We start from the raw sequence: 19,021 nt of genomic DNA, 5'->3' as shown, positions 1-19,021 counted from the left end.
GGGGGGGTTACGGCGGGGCGGCGCTCTTCTTTTTTGCCTGGGGCGGCAAAAAAGTTAGAGCCGGCCCTGACACAACAGGAAGTTTTAATGATCCTACCAAAACCAGGAACTATATTACATATTCTTGAGCACCGCCTCCTGGCACCTTGTTGATTAACTGTTTACAGATATACAGATACCGCTTGTAACATAAAGCACTGAACTCCCATTAAAAGTCAATGCCTTAACTGCTGTTTGGGCCTTTGAAAAACTTTCCTTGGTCATTAAACTTTGAACTTTAATGAACAGTTACATTATCACTTAAAAATAAAACTAACAGTTCCAATAATTTTAACGTTTTGGTGATATGAGCAAACACAGTATCTGTTTGCTTTCTCTGTACTTATTACTAATGGATAATTTAGCCTCTTGTTCGGGTCTTTCTGTTTTGTCTTGCTTTGCTCCCAGCACAAAGTGTGCTCTTTGTCTTCCCTTTCCAAAGAGCTAATGCAGGCTGGTTGCTGCACAATATTTTTTTAAGTATTTATTTTTGTTGCTATATCCATTGTAACATAAAGTACAACCATATAGGTGTAATGTACAATATTTACTCCTTATGCTTGGAAGTTAACAAGACTAGCCGATCTAATACAATTAATTTTGTTGTTAAGTTCTAGGTCATCATCTTCTCTTGATTCTGTCTTTGTGACACTCCCAATTATAAGCAGGACTATAAGCAGAGCTGTGCAAATAACTGATTTTTTGATTCTCTGGCTGATACTCACATACACAGACAAAAATTGGGTCAACCCAAAACAAAACATTCAAGTTTTTGGCAAATCAAAAAGGCAAAAAAAAAATAGTTTTGGATCAAACAAAATGTTTCATTCTACATGAAACAATATGTTTTGTTTTGTTTTTGTTTTCAAGGTTTTTTTTAAATAAAGTTGAAGAACATTTCAAAACAAAAAGTCATTTAGAAAATGCGGAAATGAAATGTTTTCAGAATTGTTTTGTTTCAACCAAAACAATTTGATGAATTCAACACAAATTCACGAAATGGTTCAGTCAACCCAAATCTGCAAGTTTAAATGCAAAATTTTTAAGTATGGTATATAATTGCTTCAGTATTGTGCACAATCTATTTAAAAAATAATAGTCTCTTTGAAGTGTGGTGGAGAATTTTCAGGCCATTAGGATGAAGCAGTCAAATCTTGTTCCATCATCAACAATACAGAAGAGTAATCATTCCTCTCACAAGAGCCATCTGCATCAACTAGAAGAAAAGGCTAACTAGATCCAAATCAGCTCTGGAAACAGCACTTTTTCTAAAAAGTGCCCACTGATTTTGGGTGCTTGATATCAGACACCTGGCCTCACATATTGGATGTATAAACCACCTCATTAGCCTGAAAATGTGAACAATCCTATCTGTCTGTCTTGTCTAACCTATTGCCATATATAAAGTGCTTGAGAATTAAGAAAGGAAAAGTGTGGGTGTATGTAGGGTAAGAGAGAACAGCTCTCCCTCCCTGGTATACGAAAGCATTGTACCAAGACTGCCTCTTCTCCTTTGCTGATGAAGTGAGGATTCACCAGGCTGGTGTAGGAGCAGCAGGAGAAGATCCTGGATGAGGAGTGTCTGGGTGTCTCCTTTTAGAAGTGAGGATTTCATTCCATGTTGTTGGGGGTTGGGGGCAGTTTTGCTCCAATATCTTAGGAGGGTTCTGTAAGGCATGGGCTGTGCAACCACATATTTTGATGTGTGGCAATATCACTCGTCAAAGCAAATGTGGCACAGTTATACAACAAGGGAGAGAATGAGATAGTTTTAGGAGCAGATAGCTGTCCAGGTAGCTGACATTCATCAAATTTAGCTAATAATCTGCTGTAAGATTCTGGAGGTGTTAAGGACAACAAACCTGTTTTTGACATTTAGAATTGCAATAATCTACAAAGTCTATGGAAATGCATTGCAAAATCCTGCAAGACTATGGTAAATTCATTGCCTTGAGGTATTGCACCTCACCTCACAGTTGGAAATCTGAGGACTGGTGGGGAGGGCAGCTTGATTTCATAAACATTAGTAGAACTAGTGAAGTTTGTTCATATGGTGATTCTGAGAATATTCATATGCAATATTGATTGGAATAGTAGTCAGGTAGATGTTAGTGAAAGGATTATATCTAATCTGGCTAGAAAAGTGGGTGAGGTTTGAGGGAAACAACTGAAATGCTTGTACTTGAATGCAAGGAGTCAGCAAATAAAATGGAGGAACTGGAACTACTGATGCAGGAGGTCAGACCAGATATTACTGGGATTACAGAAACATGGTGGAATACCATTTATGACTGGAATACAGATATCGAGGGGTGTGGGCTGTTTAGGAAAGAGAGGGGTAAAGGTGATGGGGTAACATTTTACAAAGCAGTAAAATGTAAAGAAGTAAGTGGTACTATGAACAAAACAGAATCTGTTTGGGTCAAAATCTCTTTGGGGAAGGATTGTAAGAGGTTCTATCAGGCTAGTGTTGGGGGGCTGGTATAGGCTCCCAGAGTCAGACTCAAATATGGATAGAGATCTCGCTAATATTATTAGAGAGAGAAATACTTTTGGGTATTGTCATAGTGGGAGACTTTAACTTCCCTGAGAAGAATTAGAGAATATATGCTATTAATCCGTGTAAGGCCCAGTTATTCCTGGATGTGATAGACAATAATTTTCTTCAAATTGTCACCGAACCAACAAGAGGTGATGATACAATTTTAGACTTGGTTTTGGTAAGTAGCAACCATGGGTGGCGGGTGAACCACCGGTTGGGGGAGGCTAGCCCCGGCCCAAGAACCTGCCCCTCTTCCCCTGCCGGAGCCCCCCCCTCCCTGCGGTTGCCAGCCCCGGAGCCCCAGGGGACCGGGTGATGTGCATTCCCCCGACCCCGCTTGCGCACAGGGCAGGCAGGCGGGCGCGCCCCCCCGGAGCATGGGGCAGGTGCCCCCCCCAGCCTCATTGTCCCCTGATCCCCCAAGCACAAGATGGGCAGCCCCAGCACCTCCAGCCTCCCCACCCCCCCAGTCCCGGTGGCCCTAGCCCCAGCCCAACACGCTTCCCTGAAGAGGAGCAGCCTGCCTGGGCTGGGGCCAAGGGGGAAGGGCAAGCAGGAGGGGGCTTTAGGGAGGAGCGTGGGCAGGGCCATGCCAGGATGTTTGGAGAGCCACAGCCTTCCCCAGCCTATGCAATGTGCCACCCAAGGTAGCAAGGACATCATAGAAGAGCAGGTTGTAAGAAATAACTTTGGATTGAGTGATCACCAGTTGATTCATTTTACATTAAACTAAATTACATTAAATTAAAACCAGGTTGCCATGTTTGTTTGTTTTTATTTCTAAAGGGCAGTCTGATGGAACCCTAGTCAGCCATAGTCCTTCCAACCCTTCTGCAAGGGTTCTCCCTCCCACCCTTGGATAGAGGGTCCTATCAATTTGTTGAATCAAAAGAAGGCCCTGTAAACTCATCCTTTTTATGCCAAAAGCCTGGCATAAAAGCCTTTGTTTGTTGGGCTCTGGAAAACACAGTTTGAACCAATAAATGCAAACCACCCCAGGTGGTGGTATCTCTTTGGACGTGTTTACAACCTAAATGATTTACACTCCACTGTATTTAGTGCCTGGAGTTGCTTGGTAACCTCTAGCCAACAGTGATACATAAACTTTATACAAGATGGTTCCCAAGGATATTGCATGCCGTGGCAATATCCATCATGCTATTACCCTCATTTTGCAGATGGGGATCTGAGGCTCAGAATGACTAAGGGCATGGGGGGGGAAGGGATAGCTCAGTGGTTTGAGCATTGGCCTGCTAAACCCAGGGTTGTGAGTTCAATCCTGAGGGGGCCATTTAGGGATATGGGGCAAGAATCTGTCTGGGGATTGGTCCTGCTTTGAGCAGGGGGTTGGACTAGATGATCTCCTGAGGTCCCTTCCAACCCTAATAGTCTGTCTATTCTGCCCTGCAGTTCACATTAATGGGGCAGTGTGAATAGCTGTGCACACCAACATGCTGCACTGTAACTCCCTCCCTGTGGGCATGAACTTAAAGTCCTGAGTTGACACTAAAGTAGGACTACCTTTAAGTTCATGCCCACAGAGGGAAGTTACAGCGCAGCCCTTTGGTGAAAACTGCTATTCACAAACCCTGCATCCAAACTTCAAAGCAGTGTAAATTTGCTCATTGTGACTTGCCCAGAATCTGTAACAGGGAATTGAACCTCTGTCTCCTGAGTCCTCAGCTAATGCCCAAACCACTGGACTATCCGTCTTCTCTAGACGCATGTTTCCTCCAGTCACATTTAAGTCCTGTCTAGTTTGGTGACTGCCTCTTCTGGTGTGACATTACAGTCATCTGAAGTGCTTTTGTTAATAGCTCTGTGGTGTAAAGAGGAGAGATGATGGTGATCTGAAGGATCTAAGAGTAGCAGCCGTGTTAGTTTGTATCTGCAAAAAGAACAGGAGTACTTGTGGCACCTTAGAGACTAAATAAATTTGTTAGTCTCTAAGGTGCCACAAGTACTCCTGTTCTTTTTGAAGGATCTAAGAATCTGGAACTTTCCTCTTCACCAGATCCAGGGTTTGACAATGTTGAGGCCACACTGTGTCTATACTATGGGGGTGAGGGGAGCAAGGTAGGGTTTTTTAAAAAAGCTTATTTAGTGTACTTTGTTAATATTTATTTTTAAAGAACATGTAATGCCCTTGGAGTAGAAGGTGAGACCAGGATACATTTAAGTAAATAAAATAAGTACAACTTCATGATCATTTACTATTGCGCTGCTGTCATGGTTGTTGATACTGCAAGTCACAAGTGGAAATTAATTTCTATTTGCAGATTCTTTATCTGTTTCTGTATCCTCAGATGTATCTCCTAGTTAATCCATTGTGAAGAGTCTATGTGTGGTCTGCAGAGGATGCATTTTAATTCCTGATACAATGCCAGTGTAATCCATGTTTCTGATGTTAGAAGGCTTTGTTTACCTTTTATTCTATTAAAGGTTTTCTACACTGCAAGCATATCTTCCTTTTGCACAGAATATCCTTACTCACACTTCATTGAACTAACACATTCTGGGCCAATTTTGCTCCTGTCATGTGATGATGGTCTTTCATGTGATATCACAGGACTTGCTCAGACAACCTTGTATAAACACGTCTAGGGTACAATCAGATCCTGGCTGGATTGTCTTCCGGTAGTGCTACAGCCTCCTGTTCAAACACATCATCTCTCCTAATTCATTATCAAGCCAAAGAGCTCACTCAGGACAGCGCAAAGTCAATAAATGCCTTGGGGTTATTATTTCACTGGTATAGCGCCACTTCTTGTCAGAAGAGGGATGTAACTAACTTTGAGTGTGCAATAACGTGCTCAAACTGCTTCTATTAGATTCTATGGGTGTTTACTCAAACTGATCCTGAACTTTGAACCTTTTAAGATTACCTGTCACTTCTCACACTCTCATATTTTGTATTTAGAAACAGTTTTTTGATAAAGGTGACCTGTCTAGTCAGTGTGTTGTGACATCATAAGAAGTTTTTCTGGTGAAATAGCCAATATTGCTAGGATGACTTGAATGAGTTTACACTGCTGAAGTACTCGCAGCAGAACTGATACATTGTAATAAAGAATTCAGTACCCTTTGATTGTGGCTACCACAGCAAAAATCTATTAAGCAGCCTTAGTCATGTGGTCTGTCAACAGGAGGAGAATTAAAAAAGGTGAGGTGAGCAAAAAAAGGAGCCGTAAATCCCATAAGAGCTATTAGAATTATGAGGGAACTATAGTGGAGCGTGAGTGTAAATGACCAGTGTGGCCATGCTTAGATCTTGTGATTTATTCTTCTTTCAGAGTGGTATTTAATTCTCCTTTCTCTATCTAAGTTATTGCACCTCCAATTGTCCACATCCTGGCTCCTCTGTGGAATATAATCTAATATTTCAGTTCCTGACCTGTAGGTTGATAACACTTTCTTCAGGTCACAGTGCTGTACAAGGCAAGTTAAAGGGATACAGTCAAGATAGAACACCTCCAATGATTAAAACAAAAAGAATTTCCATTTCACCTTTTATGAAGTTTGCTTACCTTTTACAAGTCACACAGCTAAAACTGTCAAATTAGACTGGGCTGCCTTTCTGTTTTTGCTTTAGACAGCTTTATTTTTTGCTTCTGGTGAACTTAGCACAAGGCTGTTGCATTTGATTTTCTAACCCACTAAGGGAACAGTTAAATCCAGAACAAAAAACTGTTTCCATTAAATTTAAAGAATACATTTTGAAAACACTGACTATTTATATTGGACCAAGTTCATCACAGATGTAATGCTATTGACTGTGGAGCTCATTTGCTATGAACAACTCCTCGGGCAATAGGCATGTGAGTGCTTTGCTTCCCGAATGCATGTGACCATAATCTGACCATTGCAGAAATCACATCCCAAGAAATGAAAATCCAAATCAAATTCCAAAATAAAGTCAAACACAGGTGATAGCAAAACGCTGGGCCTTGTTTTTACGTGTGTGTTTGTTTTTTAAAATAAAAACATCTTTCACCATTGAAGAGATGTCCTTGTTAAGCTAAAGGTCACAGCTACAGACATAGCCATGAAATCACTCTTTTAAAAATGTGATCAACTCTCAAAACAACTTTTTTACTCGTAAACGTAATGACTGTAATATGCAAATACCCTGGTCAACAGCATGAGAATTGGTTGTGTTAGATCCGAGATAATGGTCTTGTATCTAACAAGAGCAGATCATGACTGTGAGGAGTCCATAGCCTTCTTGAAAGCAAACTAAAGAAACATCGACCATCAATTTCCTGTGTTCTTCTAAGGAACAGAACATTACGGAAAAAAGGTCTGTAGGAGAATAAAGGGGTCCTTTTATATTATTTTAAGAAAAAAATGTTTTTCTTGTTGAAAATGTGTTAGAGCTTTCAAAAACATACGTAATAAAAGTAAACACAGGGAAACTGTGGAAAAGCTAGAAACACATATCTTAAGGTTAATATCACCATGGTAATCCCATGTGTGTATAGCTTTATAGTCCACAGTTACTGCATAATACTCTATCTTTGGCTACTTGGCCTTAAAAAAGAGTATTGCAATGTTCTATATAAATGGTCAAAACCACTGTCTCTTACACTAGCATTGCTTCCATGACTGGGGTAATTATTATAGAAAAGTGTGTGTGTGTGTGTGTGAGAGAGAGAGAGAGAGAGAGAGATAAAATTTGTTTAGAGACTGCCAGTGTCATGAAAAATAACAATAGCGCCTCCCCTAATACCAAATCCAGTCAACAGTAGTTGCTCAGCTGCATGGGTCTGCTTTTTAGATAGATTATTTTTTTCTAAATATATTTAGGATGGAGTATGGCGGGGGGGAGATGCTGCTGCTGCTGTTGAATGTTAAATGCAAAGCCCTTGGCTGTGATAGGCTAGGGAGAAGTGGTTACTCTGCCTATATAAACTGACAACCGCATCCTCTGTGCTTTATAACTGTCACAGGGGAGCAAAGAAAGAGGAAGAAAGAGAAAGAGGGAGTGGAGAAGAAGGAATCTCACCAATTGGCTGTAAGTAACATTCTTTGTCCTTGTAGCTTCATGCTTAATAAATCCAAGAAGATAAATGCTTGGATTAATTCAACAGTTTGTTACTTCGCCTTGGAGTTCGGCTAATTAATGTTAATTATACAGCCTATTTTATTTTAGAGGAGTAAATTGGAAGCACAAAAGACATTTGCATTTTTTTTAAAGCTAAGTTTGCACAGGTTAGTGTGTGCCTCTTATTTTGTATTTATTCGTGCAGAGATAGAACAATCGCAGTGTTTTGGTTTATGCATATGTATGTGTGACAGCCTTATGGAAAAATTAGACTGCCAATCCAACTGCCACAGTTCTGGACAACCATGTAGACCTTTAAAAATAAAAACAGATGTTTCTCTTCTGTATCTTCTGAATAAGAACAAATCTATTTTGTTTCTATATGTGATATTCTTAAAGTGAACATATCCTCCAGGGAAACCAGTAGGATTTTTTTAATGGGAAATCAGCAAACTGCAAAAGCTGAGCAACTCAGAGTGAAAGATAAATGAGGTAACTTTGTATACTGACAAGAAAAATAGAAAGTACTAAATAGTGAAAAGTAGGAGCCACCTTATGCATGCATAACTCCTGTTAAAGACAATTGATGCCGAAGCAATTCAGGATCAGGTCAATTGTGTTGACTGTAAATTTAAATCTGTTTGTGTTTGCCTCTATTTCATGCAGAACATTTAATACAAGGCCTTCTCCTGCAGTTCTTAGTTAGACAACATTTACTTCAATGCGAATTTTGCCCCCCAAGAAAAGATTGCAAATCAAAGGTATAATTCTCTTGCCATTGAATTCAATGGCTAAAATCCCAAAGACTCCAGTGGGGCCATATGCAGTGCTCAAGCCTTTAATTTACATTGGATTCTGTAAAAAACGGGCAGAGAGATAGATAACACGTCAATCTACTTGACTGAAAATAAATGTATAAAGTTATCAAAATACTTTGAGCCTATGCTGTCCTCAGTTGTTGAAATTTGTATGTTGTTTTAGATGTTATTAATATGTCTAATCTATAGGGCTTTCTGTTTGGTGGTGTTTGGGGGGGACCCCTCCCACCCAAATAATATACATGTATATGTATGTCTCCTATCTGCATTTAATAATCTCAGTCATTGATGTTAGCGTTTTTGTTGTTGTTTTGCTTTGTGCTTCAGATTGGGTCTGTTGAATTAAAGACCAGGTAGGTGTTCATACAATTAGAAAGCATTAAATAATTGGTGATTAAAAACTTCCATATTCTCTTTGTGGTATCTGTTCTTTCTCTCTGCTCAGAAATTTTCTGGCACTCCTTAATAAACTATAAGTAAGTTTTAAAAAATAACCTTATCAACCAGAAACAGAATTTAAAGAAACCACAATTCTGTTGTTGATATTTTGTCAATGTGTACATAAAAATAACATGCATATTGTAATTGGAAGCAAACGTAGGCAATAATAATCAGAAATAGTTATTTACATAAGTATTATATCTATAAATGTATTGCCTAATTTTGTCTCCATATATATGTATGTTTTATAAATATATAAAAATGTGTGGTGCTCTTCTTACTGATTTTTAAAGTAAATAGAAAATAAGTTCAATGAGGAGTCCGGTGGCAATAAGTTGTGAATAAGTTCACATACTCAGTACATACAATCTAGGGACTAGAAACAATTCTTCTACAGTTTCAAATATATATCATTAAGATAAAATGCAGATTTGTTGTAATGTTCTAATTTGAAGGCAGCCAGATACTGCTTGGTCAAGGTGGCAAAAGGCTATAATGTCAAGCATAGGTTGTATAGTATAATACAATATCTAATGATATACTCAGGAAAAATCTAAAAACTAAAGAACTTTAATTTTTATATGTATATATAATGTAAATGCCATACAGCGACTGACCTTGCTCCTATGTAGGATGCAGTGTCATTATAGCTGTGTTGGTCCCAGGATACTAGAGACACAAGGTGGACGAGGTAATATCTTTTATTGGACTAACTTCTGTTTGTGAGAGAAACAAGCATTCAAGCTTACACAGAGCTCTTCTTCAGATGTCCCGCTGCCTGAAGTGACTTAAGAGTGAGAGTGCCAACCTCAGGGCAGACTGTTAGGTAGCAGGGAATGATCCCCAAATTGTTTGAGTTCTGTACTTAGATTTCTACAACCACTTAACACCAAGTGTAAACTCCCCAGGCAATATAACAGCCTAAATATGGAATCACAGACAGTCCCCTTGGGGACTCCGATCTCTCTCATTACCAGCTGAGTGTATCTTTGTGATAGATGGTCCCTTCCATCAAGAATAGCAACAATAAAGTTACTCCCAGTTCTAAAGGACAAGTCATTTACCCCAGGTCAATTGCCCCTTAGATCTTAGAGCGAAGACAACACTTGTAGCCAACCTGAAATAAATTAGATGAAGATTTAGTAAACAGGAAATGGAAATGAGTTATTAACAAGGTTAAAGCAGGTAAACATATAGACACAAATGAGTTACAATCTTAAATTTCAAACCATAATAGAAGCTTCTATAATAAGCAAGCTCTGTATGACCTGTAGGGCTAGCCCAAGTTAAGCACTGAGGACCTCTTGTTTATGCCTAGTAAATCTTGCTTCCCCCCCCCCCCCCCCAGTCCAAGCAGCATAGAAATATTGTTCTTTCTTGCTCTCATTGAAACCAATAACAGTTCCTTCATTGTCTCTAGTGGAGCATGGTTGGGCCCCAACAGCAGATGTTATATGATGGTGACACATGCCCATAGATCTCTGTTGAATCACTGGAGACTAATGAAGCTCAAGTAGAACACATTTTTGGTAATATTTCACTGTGATGGGGTAGTCTGCCATGGAGGGCAGTAGTGCCTAGTTGTCAGCCTCCCCCACCACCTGGCTTGGCCGTTTAAAGATTTGGAAGGGTTCAATAGATACACATAGAGACCTAAGGATCCTGGGAATGAATGATGATTGAGGAAGGAATTTGGAGGCTGTACTTCCAAGGGCCTGAAACCTTGCTGAGAAGGCAGGGCAAGGCTCCCCTCTCACCCAACCAATTGGGAAAAGGTTGGGAGAAGGGGAGCAGCATAAAGACTGTCTCCTACATCACCACAGACAGATACTGACAGGGGAAGGCTCGCCTGCTGAACCCTCCAGAGTGGGAGGCTAACTGGGAACCGTGTTCAGCTGAAGGGAGTTGGCAAAAGCCTTTCAACTGATTCCTCTAAGCCAATGAGGCCTGAGATACAACCCCAGTCCCAGAAAGAGAACTGGGGGGGTTGCGGGGATTCATGTTTACAGGAGAGAGATACTGATTGTTTTAAGGCAAGGGGCAGAGAGCTAGCAGTACAATCCAGCTGCTACAGGGAAGAACTAAGACTGGCTTTTAGGAAATGCTTCTTTAACTGTTCCTAGGAGGTGCAGTGGGGAACCACTAAGTTGGGGCAAGGGAAGCAGAGTCTGCAGGTCTTGTGAAGATGCTGGTGAGCAAGGTAAAAGTAGGAGCAGCCCAGAGAAAATGGTGGAGGAATTGAAGGAATGGTCCTTAGCCACCTAAACTGGGTCCTGGGGCTGGAACCAAGAGGAGGTGTGGACTCTTGCTTCTCCTACCTCTCCCCCAGGCCAAGAGGAGAAACATAGGTGTCAAGAATAAAAGAAACCAAGCAAGTGCCAGGCAGAGGTCAGAGATGATCTTGAAAGACATTAGATTTTGAGTTTTCTATTTTCTGGACTTTTCTGTTAACCCCCGGAAGGGGAATGGACTGAGCAGTGACCTGGCTGGATGGCTAGGCCACATACATTGTCAGACTGTTGTCAGATAACTGAAAGAGGTGTTAGGCTAAGAAAATCCCTGTAACACTGCTCCTGGACACTGGGAGGTACTCTGGTGGTGAGAGGCACAATAACATGCACTTATATTCCTGGCATTCTATCTACCAGGTTGGGTTTGTTAGTGAATTAGAGCACTGCAGAATGCAGGTAGTGTTTAGGAAATGGTAGGGGGAGAGAGAGAGGCACATAGACAGAAAGGTTAGTGAGCTGTGTCAGGAATTATAGTAGGTAGAACTTTGACCTCCATAGTAGTTGAGGGAGATGTAGCTATTTTCTAGGGAAATTTTGAAAGGCCAATTGAAGAGAATCCTGCACATCAACCTCAAAATAAATAAATGCTCATGCAGAAATTATAGCTGTTCCCTCAGGAACAAACATTAAAGATGCTGAGTGCCTCCTGAGAAGCACGGTGTGGCCCCAACAGGCATGGAACTGACAGAAGTTGGGAATACTTGAACATCTCCCAACAGCAACTGAACAGGATTGGGCTTTCATTGTTTGTGACCCAAGTAAAAAGAGACCACTCTCACAGACATGAGAGAGAACTTGTTCTTGTGAAATTTCCAGCCAAACTGTGCTAACTCAAGTCCCAGACCTGCAATTCTTGTGCATTCAGAAGTCCTATTGACTTGAAAAATGTGGAAACAATGAATAAGTCTTTACATTTTAGGGTGCTTATCACTCTGAACCTGGACTCTGAAGCTTTTTTGAGGTATCCTGTTGCTTCTCACCAATTCATATCCTGTATATTCAAGCAGTTTTGTGATAAAGGTCAGCTCTCTTTCCATTGTATTATTGCCTCCATTTTGTGTGAAATATGTAGTGCCACTAGGATAGCTTTCAATAATTTGTATTGCTGTGATCTTTGTAGCAGAGCTCATCCACTGTAATGGAGAATTCAGTCTCCTAGGTGTGGTTAACATAGCAAAGTGATTTATTTAATCAGACATAGTCATATATACTATACTAGCAACAGTTCAGAAGGAGAGCCAAAAAGATTCTGTGGGTTCAAGATGGTGCTGTAAATCCCAGAAGAACCAAGATAAAGTAAGAGGGGAAAGAAGTGCGACTTTAAATGACCAATGTGTTCATGCTTAAATCTTGTGCATTTCTATTGATCTCAGAGCGGTAGTTAATAGGACTGTTCAGGAGTTTTCCATTAAAAATGTTTTTGATAGAAAATGTAACTTCTTCAGATTTTTCCCCAGGAAATTTTTGATTTTGCTGAAATTTTCTGATTCTTTTCAGCTGTGAAAATTGAAATTAAAGCTTTTGTTTCAGGTAGGGTCAACCCGAATTTAAATATTTCCGTTTGTTGAACTGAATCAAAACAATTCATTTTTGGTCAGTTAGATATTAATCTGTGTCAATTTGCACTGCCATGAGGCCTCTTCAGAGTTGTAATTTAGGTGTCTCATGCCCCCATTCTCCTCTATGTGTATGTCTACACAGCAAAGAAAAACCCACGGCTGGACCATGCCAAGTGACTTGGGTTCATGGGGCACAAGCCGTGGGGCTGTTTCATGGCTGTGTAGACTTCCAGGATAGGGCTAGAGCCCGGGCTCTGGGACCTCTCACCCCACAGAGTCCTAGCGCCTTGGCTCCAGCCTGAGCCCAGATATTTGCACAGCAATGAAACAGACCCACAGCCTGAGCCTCATGAACCCAAGTTGGTTGGCATGGGCCAGCCGTGGGTGTCTAGTTGCGGTGTATATGTAGTCCAGCCAGGAAGCCTAGCTCATAGAGTATATCTCCCATGATGCATTTTGGTCTCCCATCTTCTTTAACTGCCATGGTGCATCAGGGGAAAAATAATGCAGCCAGGAAGCCTGGCCCATAGAAAGAAAGGGGGCATGAAGCACCGGAACTACAACTACCATGAGGCACCACAGTAGATCCAGTGCAATAATGAAACTAAACATTTTAATGTTTCTGAAACATTTTGATTCAGAACTTTCCATTTTACAAAAAAATATCAACTATTTGTCATGATTTGGGATGAAAATAAATGTTGAAATATTAGAACAAGCAAGCAAACCAACACAATGCTTTTTTCCTGGCCAAGATTGTACCTGAAGGCACAACCCAGGATTAGCCCTATTTTGCCTCAGTCACCAATCCTAGGCACAATTTCCTCCTTGCTTGGAGTAATCTGCTGCTGGCCTATACCAAGAAGCACAACACTTTTTCCAGCTCACTGGCACACAAAGTTTGCAGGCTATACCATCCATTTGGATGGTGCAGCTTGTCCTACTGGAGCCTTTGGACAACTTCACAGGCAGGTACGGAGGGGTAACACAGCAATGGCACTCTGGGGCTATTTGCATCCACAAAGGCACACAGATAGAGCAGTCCTTGCGGTTCCCAAATACAGGATTGTCCCAGTTGTTTTGTGGGGTAGAGATCCGACTAATTACCGTCCTTCCACAACTGTGCAAAGGCCGGGGATGATCTAGCCCATTGCTTGCTCAAATTACAACTAAAATTTGTATCACTGAAAAGTGAATTTTTTAATAGGTGGGTAGAAAAGATTAAATAGGCTGAATAGAAACACAAAAGTTGGGAAGGATCATCCATCGCCAGATCGCCTGTAATGACAAGATATTGATCATGCTGGCTATGGCCACCTAATGATGATTCCCTCCTCATTGCTCTAGGGAAAGGGTAAAATCCGTGTAGGTCCTGAGCAAACTCTATATCTAAGAGCAAAGTTAACATACTCTAGAGGTGAAATCCTGGCCCCACTGAAGTTGACAGCAAAACTCCCGTTGACTTCAATGAGGTCAGGATTTCACCCCAAATCTGCATTTTATCTTCATTTTAGTAGAAGGGCTCAAACCACAACGTTTGGAGCTGCAGTTGGATCCAAACATCCCCAGACTTTGGATCTAATGTCCCACTGCTTAAGTTGGCATAAGTGTCCAGAACACAACTAATACTATTAAAGTAAATGAGAATTAATTGTATCATTATCAGAATAATCCTACAGAGAATCAGAAAGGTGTAAAGATACCTTTGAATTGAAAGAAACGTCAGCTCCCAAAGAAAATCCTGTTATAAGGAAACCTTCCAACATGTCACACATTAATAACTATAGTATTAAAATAATTGGTGATGAGAGAAATATCAATTTATTTGCGTATACATAGAATGTTGCTGAATTCATGCCTTTTAACTTGGTTTTTGGGAAAAGACAATGTCACGTGAAGAAACTTGTGGTAAACCACACTTTACTATTGTGTGATACTAAGAAAAAGCAGAAGAATGAAGAACTTGTGGCAGATGAGCCATACCGCTGTCTGTTCTGGTACACATGGATAGGTCACTGGACATAGCGATGTCGACTGAAATGTTAAACTGAACTAATCCATGTTTAAAAGTACACAAGAAATATCAGTGGTCAGTGGTGAATACATACAGAGCCAAATTCTGAAGTCCTTACTCAGTTTTTTTTATATGGTCCTCACTCAGGCAAAACTCCCATTAACTTGGCACACAAGAGTTAAAATTTTGCCTACAACTTCCATATCTACGAAGTTTTAGACTGGGAAGAGAAGAACAGGTTCTACTCATGTGGCTTTTAAAGTATGCTACAACAACGAACTTATAAAATAAGGTTATAAAACAATCAGAAAATGGATAAGGGCAGTACAAACTGAGGGCTATATTGGGGATATTTTGCAAGCAATAAAATATGTATTTTTCTTTTAGAGAAAAGCTCTAAACTAAGGAAGCATCAGACTGACCATTGAGCTGTGTTTGTATTGTTTCAGCAGATGTATATACTGGCTAACGGTTTATGTTAATTTATTTAGCAACATTTTGATAGAATTTCAAACAGTAACCAAGGGTATGCTGGCAATGGCACATTTAGTGTTTGTATGGTAGTTCTGAGACATAAAGCCCCTTGGATTGCAGAGGAGAAGATACACTGTTTGCTCAATTACTGTCTTTCAGATGGGAGATCAAACTCAAGATCGGCCATCAGAACCATACAAAAAGAGAGGCCATACTGACTTTTTGTAAGCTAAGAACATCTAGATACCAGATCAGGCAAAGCGGTCCTAAGCTAGCCCCAGTATTGTCCATCTCAGTAAGGCACAGAGAGCTGGTATTAAGCACTTAAGTTACTTGTGTTTAACAATTATATAACTCTAACATGACAGCAACCAGTCTCTAGTGTTGGCTGCAGGCCACAGCTTTCTATAGTCCAGAACCTTGCTTTCCTTAACACAGCACTCGTACATGGCAGTAGTGCTGTTCCACATGGACTCTGATTCCTCTTTGGTAGCATCAATGCATTTATCCAACTGTGTTTATTAGTGATCTCTTTCTTTTTCAGCTTATGAGACAATGCTTGCTGTGATATTATAAAGACCCAATTACCGACCCGAAAGATTCTACCTCTTTTCAAGACCTCAGCCAATTACGAGCTACCAACTACTTATATCTAAGTAAGTTACTTGTGTTCTATTAACCAGGAGATGCTCAGGTTTTTCCTAACATCATTAATCTCTTACAAAGCTAATACCTGATTGTGTGTGTGATATAAGCACAGTCACTTGTTTTCAAAATGTATACCTGTGTTTCACCAACCAGTTCCACTCTGGATACTGAGAAACAACTCCATGAATATGAATGAGTGATTGTAAAGAACTCTGAGACCATTTAAGCACTGTACAATGGCCTTGACCCTGCATTATCTGAGCACTCAAAACCTACATTGGCACCACACCAGCGGAAATTGTGTGTGTGCCAGGATTACAGAATCAGGCTCTCTCCTGTGTATAGCTGATTATTAGCATTATTTATTAATCATCATTATTAATTATAATATTAATTGTAGTAGTCCATAGAATTCCCATTAAGGATCATGGTCTCATTGTACTATATGCTGTACACACACAATGAAAATGAGGGCTCTAAGGCGTTTAAAATGAGCTATATGACATGCAACAGGTGGATATAACACAGACAGGGGGACTAAACAACACTAAAATCATTGTGGTAAGCATGTCACCCTCTATGTCTAGCCATCGTCTTTTAATATGGCACTATATTCTATATGTTGTATAATGCTGCAACTGAAAGGGTGATGTGGGTGTGCCATTGGGGATTGAACTTTTGTGACCTCTTGTGCTTAATGCATTAGCCTCCACTGCCTGAGCTAAAAGAATCAGCTTTGTTAATCAAGACTGTAGCAGGATCAGCAAATTCTCTGTTCCAGCCGCCCATCGAGGGGGACAGAACACCACACTAAATGGGTGTGGGTTATATATGCATACCAATAAACTAAGCATTGGCTAGATATCTCCCAATGAGGCCAGCTTCCGGTTTTAGACACCTAAATAAGTGGCCAATTTTAAGAGATTCATTCAAAAGTGACTTCTCTTTTTCCTTAGGTTTTCAGATATTGATGCTTCCAATGCCAGTTAGCATGGATACCACAGAGTTCCGAAAGAGAGGGAAAGAGATGGTGGACTACATTGCGGATTACTTTGAGCAGTTAGATAAGAGGCAGGTCTATCCTGATGTGGAACCGGGATACCTGAGACCCCTCATTCCAGACTCTGCACCTCAGGAACCTGAGAGCTTTGAGGATGTCCTTAAAGATGTTGAAAGGCTAATTATGCCAGGGGTAAGACCATCTGGAAAACAAAGTTACAGTGTATTATAAAGCCTATGGGTGAAATCCTGGACCCAGTGAAGTCGATGGCAAAACTCCCATTGACTTCCGTAAGGCCAGGATTGCACCCTAATTTTTTAGACTTAGATATGGTTCAACCCTTGAGGGGGCCATTTAGAGATCTGGGGCAAAAATCTGTCTGGGGATTGGTCCTGCTTTGAGCAGGAGGTTGGACTAGATGACCCCCTGAGGTCCCTTCCAATCCTGACATTCTATGATTCTATGACAAAGCACTTGACACAGTGAACGTTTCTATTCTTATTAGAAACTATCACTCCAATATTGGTGCTTCAAATGGACCTGTTCTTGGAATTAATCTCCTCGACCCTAGATAGGACTGCAAAAGGCATGTTTCATCACTTTCATTGTTATCTGACCTATAACTAATATGCTTTCTACTCCTAAAGAACAGTATATCTTTTATAAACCAGGATTTTTATCCACAACATGCACGACATAAAACACTTGTTTTAATTTCTTGTTTTTAAATTCAAGACTCCCACAAGACTCTCAGATGACTCTTCAACAAAACTCTTGTTCAAATGTCAAGACTCTCACTTGGCTTTTCTTTTTATTACTAGGTTGACCAGAAAAAATTTTTTCACCTACTTAGCCTGTTAACATGAAAAACTTTTTGGAATGTAAAGTTTTGATAAATGTTTCATTTTGACTTTGATTTTTTAAGTACATTTCAATTTCAATAGCATCATCAAAACACTTAAACCAATATAGTCTTGATGAAAAGACATTTTCTGATAGAAAAACCAATTACATGAAATGTAATGTTATTTTAATCATATAAATGCCAGAAATTTCTGAATCAAGGTTTGCCATAGTAAGCTTGACTCTGCATTATTTGTATATATTAACGACAAAAGTCTCATGAAATATTGGCCAAGGTAGTCCATTATTAACCAAATATAGAATAGTAGAAATTGCCTGCACTTTCTTTAAACAGAGACATATGTAACATTCTGTATCAGAGGGGTAGCCGTGTTAGTCTGAATCTGTAAAAAGTAACAGAGGGTCCTGTGGCACCTTTAAGACTAACAGAAGTATTGGGAGCATAAGCTTTCGTGGGTAAGAACCTCACTTCTTCAGATGCAAGTAATGGAAATCTCCAGAGGCAGGTATAAATCAGTGTGGAGATAACGAGGTTAGTTCAATCAGGGAGGGTGAGGTGCTCTGCTAGCAGTAGAGGTGTGAACACCAAGGGAGGAGAAACTGCTTCTGTAGTTGGATAGCCATTCACAGTCTTTGTTTAATCCTGATCTGATGGTGTCAAATTTGCAAATGAACTGGAGCTCAGCAGTTTCTCTTTGGAGTCTGGTCCTGAAGTTTTTTTGCTGTAAGATGGCTACCTTTACATCTGCTATTGTGTGGCCAGGGAGGTTGAAGTGTTCTCCTACAGGTTTTTGTATATTGCCATTCCTGATATCTGACTTGTGTCCATTTATCCTCTTGCGTAGTGACTGTCCAGTTTGGCCAATGTACATAGCAGAGGGGCATTGCTGGCACATGATGGCATATATAACATTGGTGGACGTGCAGGTGAATGAGCCGGTGATGTTGTAGCTGATCTGGTTAGGTCCTGTGATGGTGTTGCTGGTGTAGATATGTGGGCAGAGTTGGCATCGAGGTTTGTTGCATGGGTTGGTTCCTGAGTTAGAGTTGTTATGGTGCGGTGCGTGGTTGCTGGTGAGAATATGCTTAAGGTTGGCGGGTTGTCTGTGGGCGAGGACTGGCCTGCCTCCCAAGGTCTGTGAAAGTGAGGGATCATTGTCCAGGATGGGTTGTAGATCACTGATGATGCGTTGGAGAGGTTTAAGCTGAGGACTGTAGGTGATGGCCAGTGGAGTTCTGTTGGTTTCTTTTTTGGGCCTGTCTTGTAGCAGGAGGCTTCTGGGTACA

At 40.5% G+C, this 19,021-nt stretch overlaps 1 protein-coding gene across 1 annotated transcript in view; it reads left to right on the top strand.

Moving 5' to 3' along the window:
• Window positions 1-16,840: 16,840 nt before the first annotated feature.
• Window positions 16,841-19,021, top strand: part of LOC112117087 (aromatic-L-amino-acid decarboxylase) — a 78,690-nt gene continuing 76,509 nt past the window's right edge. The window contains exon 1 of the mRNA XM_026654053.1: window positions 16,841-17,062. Within this exon, the coding sequence (XP_026509838.1) occupies window positions 16,841-17,062 (222 nt within the window). The remainder of the gene's footprint in view (window positions 17,063-19,021) is intronic.

This window comes from Terrapene carolina, unplaced genomic scaffold (assembly GCF_002925995.2).
Source record: "Terrapene carolina triunguis isolate 2854851 unplaced genomic scaffold, T_m_triunguis-2.0 Scaffold179, whole genome shotgun sequence".
Taxonomy (NCBI): domain Eukaryota; kingdom Metazoa; phylum Chordata; order Testudines; family Emydidae; genus Terrapene; species Terrapene triunguis.
This window is presented reverse-complemented; position numbering and strand designations above follow the sequence as displayed.